General features: G+C 38.5%; 1 protein-coding gene across 1 annotated transcript in view; it reads left to right on the top strand.

The window, feature by feature from the left end:
* Window positions 1-5,537, top strand: part of LOC115069272 — a 65,730-nt gene extending 60,193 nt beyond the window's left edge. The window contains exon 4 of the mRNA XM_029560621.1: window positions 5,055-5,537. Within this exon, the coding sequence (XP_029416481.1) occupies window positions 5,055-5,193 (139 nt within the window). The 3' untranslated portion in view covers window positions 5,194-5,537. The remainder of the gene's footprint in view (window positions 1-5,054) is intronic.
* Window positions 5,538-6,071: the final 534 nt, after the last annotated feature.

The following is a 6,071-nucleotide window of genomic DNA, read 5'->3' as shown; positions in this document are numbered from 1 at the left end:
CAATTTCAGCCACCTGATATTTGACAAAGGGGCCAAGAATGTTCACTGGAGGAAAGACAGAATGTTCAGCAAGTGGTGCTGGCAAAACTGGATCTCCACCTGTAGAAGAATGAAACTAGATCCTTATCTTTCACCTTGCACAAAAGTCACCTCAAAATGGATCAAAGACCTTAATGTGAAACTGGAAAGCCTGAAACTATTAGAAGAAAATATTGGCAGTAACTTACAAGATCTAGGTGTAGGAAAGGATTTTCTAAATCGGATAGAAGTTGCTCAGGAATTAAGGCCAGCAATCAGCAAGTGGGACCTCATTAAACAAAAAGCTTCTGTATAGCAAAAGAAACAAGCAAAAAAGTGAAGAGAAAACCCTCAGAAAAGAATCCAGAAACCAAATGACCCAATTAAAAGATGAGCTAAAGATCTAAACAAAGAGTTCTCAAGGGACAAAATAAAGATGGCTAAGAAACATCTCAAAGTGTTCAGCATCATTAGTAATTAGGGAAATGCAAATTAAAACCACCCTAAGGTATCATCTTACTCCAATCTGACTGGCTAGGATCAAGAGAACAAATGATACCAAATGTTGGTGAGGATGTGGAGAAAAGGGGACACTCATTCACTGCTGGTGGGATTGCAAACTCGGGCAACCTCTATAGAAACTCTTAAAAAGAGTGTGGAGAACTCTTAAAAAACTAAAAATGAATCTACCATATGACCCGGTTATACCACTCCTTGGCATATACCCAAAGGACTCATCCTATTGTAGAGACACTTGTACAACCATGTTTGTTGCTGCTCTTTTCACAATAGCTAAGAGATGGAAGCAACCTAAGTGTCCCTCAACTGTCACGTGGTTAACAAAAATGTGGTATATATTTACATAATGGAGTTCTATTCAGCAGTAAAGAAAGATGAAATAATAAAATTTGCAGGTAAATGGATGGACCTAGAAACGGTTATACTAAGTAACACAGACTCAGAAAAACAAATGACTTATGTTCTCCCTCATTTGTGGTTCCTAGCACCAAATCCTTTTAAATTCCTGGTCCTTTTAATAAGATGATGCTATACAGCAGTCCCTTCTGCATGAAATAGCTACCAGCATCACGACTTCGGCTGAGTCTGATCACTAAACATCATCAGAATTGTGCTTATTGATGGTTGTGCTCATTCAATAAAGGAGGGCCAAGCAGTGTCACTGGACTCTTACTGGAGTATTCATCCACTCTTCCCAGCCAACTGTATGTAATTTGACCCTAATCACACATGGCCTCCTGGATTTGGGGAGGGCTAAAGTATACAGTCTGGGGAAGGCTAGGAAGAGAAGGCATGACCCATGCTGGGTAAAGGCTATCCAGTGTGCAAACCCTCAGGTCATACATACACCTCAGCAACCCCTCAGTTATCATGAAGCCTTTGAAAGGGAACTGACACTGATTCTAACTGTTCCAGCAGCTATCAAAATACCTGAAAGCAAATCCTGAATCCATCACTCTATAGAGTCCAGCCTTGGAGACAAAAGAGAAATGAGGATGAACCCAATAGAGGGATGCTTTTGGAAACCCTTGTCAAGAAATTCCAATGGACTCTCGGATGAACATTTGAAAATTGCCCTGTTCTGACTTTTTTCTAGTTCCCTGTTTAGAACTTGTAATGCTAATTACTCTCGCCTTTACTTTTCATTCACATCTCCTATTCATGATTCAAGGACTTTATTTTCCCCCTAGAGATAAGAGTTATGCAATTTGGGAGTCTTTTAGATAGACCCACTGAAGGGGGACTCCAGTTGCCTCACCCTGTGTTCCCGTTCAGCATGGAAGAAGCCAGAGCGGTCTGCATCCCTATTCCCTATTGGCAGTTTGGGTAACCCCTTCAGAGGATGGCATGATAAGAACAGGAGGTAGGAATTGGCTAGGCAGTTAGGGTGAAAAGACGCCAAAGAAAAGAAGCCAGTTTCTTGGCTAAAAGTCAAAAATGTCCTTGGGACTGTTAGCAACATACTCTGTTCCAAAGGCCAAAAATGTCAAAAGTATTTGGGAGCTTGTATCTAATCCTTAAAAGATTTTAGGGTTACCTCTTCAGAGGGGGGAATGTTAGAGTAGCCAGAAGCCCCATAAAAAGAAATGAAGAAAAAAAAGAAAAGAAAAAGGAAAAAGTGATGGGGAGGTGTTGGAAGGGAGTGGGCATGGATTTGATCTCAAAACACCTTATATGCAAGTATGAAATTCTCAGTAAAGTTTTTGTAAAAGTTAATAAAAGCTCCTGAGCCATTATGCATCTCAGAATTAAGTGTGTGACTAAGTGGTTAAAAAAATTTGAAAAGAATAAAAACCCAAACATATTTGTTAAATTGCTGTCTTATAAAATTAGACGTCTGTTAGGGAAATCAATAGAAGAAATAAGAACACACACACATACACACACATATATATATTTGTTATATCAATATTCCTATGTATCACTCGTTGCTGCCTTGATTAATTCCTATTATAATTTTACTGTGAATATGTCATATTACCTATTACATTGTAATACTATATCTGACAATGGTATCATTTGCTCACTGTAATATAACTCTACTATGCCCCCCCCCAAAAAAAAAGATTTTCAATAGATCAATAAGTTTGTTTGGCCTTCTGGGATTTTTTTTTCTCCCATTGACATCCATGGCTCTGATGGGAGCATTACTTGTAAAAGTTAAGTAAGATGACCTGTGGTACAGCATGCCTCCCATATGTCCTATAAATGTCAGCTCATGGATCTTGTTAAGCTTTGTGAGGTTGATCTTGAGGGAAGACAGTGGAGTGTGCCTGGGGGAACCATGCCTGACATGGCTGTGGTGAGAGGTCTCCCCCAGGTTTGTAGTTCCACAAGGCCTGTGACATGTAGTCAGATCAAGAGACAGGGTGTAGTACTGGTGATTCCTTTAGCTTCCACCTGCACCAAAGGCAAGTTATCTAGAAAGTAATCCTTTCTCTAAAAGCAGTCTCCAGAGCTGGCATGAGGCAGCTCTGCTTTGCTCATATGAATATAGGCTCTCCGAACCCCTATCAGCCTTCCGTCCCCGTAGTTGGCTGCTCACTACCTCAGGTACTGCTGCCCCACACTTTAAACTTACTCTACTCAAGTCATCTTTGAGGGAAGTGTTCTTCCCGTTAAGAAGTCATTAGTCTTTACCAATTGCCTCTGCTACTATAGTTTGGCTTATTATTTTTTTTAGTATCTCTGTTAGTAGTTTGAGAAATTTCTCCAGGTAAGGCTTTCTGTTCTCATAGACTCAACTGTTCAATGCTTGAAAAATAGATTCATTCTACTTAAGATTTTACTTAATCTCAACATAAACTCCTTTTCATTTATTTCCCCTAAAGAATCTTAGGTGTAGGACAGCTTGTGACATTCCTGGTATATCCAACTGAGAAAAGTGATTTATAGAGAAAGTGATTCTTCATAAGGAAATAAACTTGGTGGTATAGCTGATGCCAGATTCTAAGTCTCATGTAGTGGTTTTCAAACGAAGGTCTATAAACTCTGAAAATTAAAAGAGAAATGGTTTAAAATATTTATATAAAATTATTTTATTCATAAATATAAAACTTCTATCTTATGGGTGATTGAGAAGTGATAAATATTTCCTTAATATTTGAGTTGCTTAAAATTCTCTCAACTTGGGTCCTGGTCTGGCAGGTGGCAGGTGGGTATGAGTGGGCTGAGCTGTGAGTTGTTGAGGGAGCTGTTACACCTTTGTCATCTAAAATTTAATCCTTCACAAAAATTGGTTTTATGCTTAAGGCATCTGACTACAGAAGATTAGAAAATTCTGGAGTTATTCTGGACAGCATTTGGAGTGTTTTGCGTGGGTTCAGTTTCTGGCACTTCTGAACAGGGTATTTACTGACCTCACGAGGGCCCAATTCCTTTGCACCATGAAGACATTCATACTTACTTCACAAGGCTGCTGTGAGGATCGATCACATGACTCCCACAGTCAGCACTTGGCATCCAAGGAGGGTGCTTCAAAGATGATTCCAAACTCTTAAGGATGTTCAAGTCCTTTGTGTAAATTGGCAAAGCATAATTAAGACATTATGAAATCTTTTTATGAATTTCTTTTTGTAACTCAATCACACAGTTCTTGAACTTGAAATTTATAGGTTGTCATGTCACAATATCAAAAGAATGGACACACCAACGTCACTTAGAAAACATAAAGGGGCAGATATGATGATGCACACCTGTATTTCCAGCACCCAGGATGCAGAGGTAGGAGGATCATGAGTCTGAGGCTGGCAAGTATAGAACCTGTCTCAAAGTACTCAAACCAACAACTCCATAATGTAATGCAAATGTTATGCTAATATGTTACTAATTGATACTGTATTGATTAGGGAATAATAACAAAGGACAAAAGTCCATCTATAGTACACATACAATTTGCGTGTGAATATTTTGGTTGAATCCAAGAATTCAAAACTTACAGATCTGGAAGGCTAACTCTGCATGGTGCCTGGCAATAGCTGAAGCTGTTATTAGATACCATGACTAGTAGGTAATTTCTACTCTTGAACTTGAGTCCAAGTAAACAAAAAAGCCCCACCCAATTTTCCTGTAATATGAAGTTTTCCTAACTGACTGACATCCCCTCAGACCCCATTTTGCTAATTCCATAGCAAATAGCTTAGCTGAATGAATTGGACTATTATTACCAGTAGGAAAAGATGGTATTTGTTAGCTGAGTGTTAACTTTTTTCCTTTTAAAAAGTCTTGTATATCCATATTCAGATGCATCCTCTGATTTTAAGCTATTTATTACCAGAGTCCTGATAGAACCAGTATTATCTACATATTTTGTTTCCAACCTCTTAATTTATCTTCGGGAATCTGAGTCCCACAGCAGGGATACAAAAGTTCCATTTAAAACTATGTGACAATGAAGAAAAAAAAAAAAAAAAAAACCACAAGAAATCTGTGAGGAACAACGCAGCAATGTATTATATCTTACCCTTTCTCACACATGGAACTAATTGTGACATTCTGGGGCCGGTTCCTGCACACAGGTCTCAGGGTCGTGCTGTAAAGATTATTGGAATCCCACCTCTGCTGGAGTCCAGTTGGAGAGCCTGCGACATCAGCTCAGAGCTATGCAAGAATAATAAAGCTGAACATTTCTCTGGAAAGATGACCCATTATGTCTAATACATTTCAGTATGTGAACTGAAGTCAGGCTTGATTATAAGCCACATAAAAGCTTCATTTTGAATGTGTTCTTAGTTTTTAGAGGGCAGGTTTTTTGATCTGGGTTCTGTCTCTGGCAGCTGGATTCTTCCTGCTACTGTTTACCCATTCTGTCCCACCACAAAGTAAAGATACTTAGAATCTTGTGTTCACTGTCGTTGGTGGTAGGATAGGATTTCATGACCATGACCACCCCAGACTCAATGGAACATTAATCATAATATTGGAGCTAATAGAAAATTAAGCTTCCTGAGAAACCTCTTTAAATTGAAATTTCTTTTATGATTGGCTAGTTCTCACTAAATAGATCCCACTTAAGTTCATAAGATTTTTCATCTATAGATCAGCAATGTTTAATGACTACGTATCCATTAATTGACTACGTTAATTCAGCTGGCCTTGTTAAGCACCATTAAACGGGAGTGCCCTTGAAAACAACACTGTGGTATTGTGGTCTGTCTAGGAATCAATCACCTTAGATTTGCATGTTACAAAAATTATGTTGCATATTATCTGTTTAAAAAAACAGTTACCATTCTGTAGAGGATGAAGACTCAGAAGGTAAAAGGGCTTGTTCAACATGACTGTGGTATTATAGATAAGAAAACAAGTTTAGAAAGTTAAGTGCCCTACACATGTTTGCACATTATTAAGTTGTAAAATTGAAATTAATTTCATCAGCTTAGGCTGCATTTGCCTTCTAACGGTTACAACTGCAGGATTATCCATAAAACATTTGTAATAACTGCAAGTAAAAATTACAAAACTCGGTGCTTATAAAAAGTAATGAGGGCATGGTGGCACACACCTTTAATCCCAGTACTCAGGAAGCAGATGCA

Source organism: Nannospalax galili, unplaced genomic scaffold, assembly GCF_000622305.1.
Source record: "Nannospalax galili isolate Female #2095 unplaced genomic scaffold, S.galili_v1.0 scaffold1051, whole genome shotgun sequence".
Lineage (NCBI taxonomy): Eukaryota > Metazoa > Chordata > Mammalia > Rodentia > Spalacidae > Nannospalax > Nannospalax galili.
This window is presented reverse-complemented; position numbering and strand designations above follow the sequence as displayed.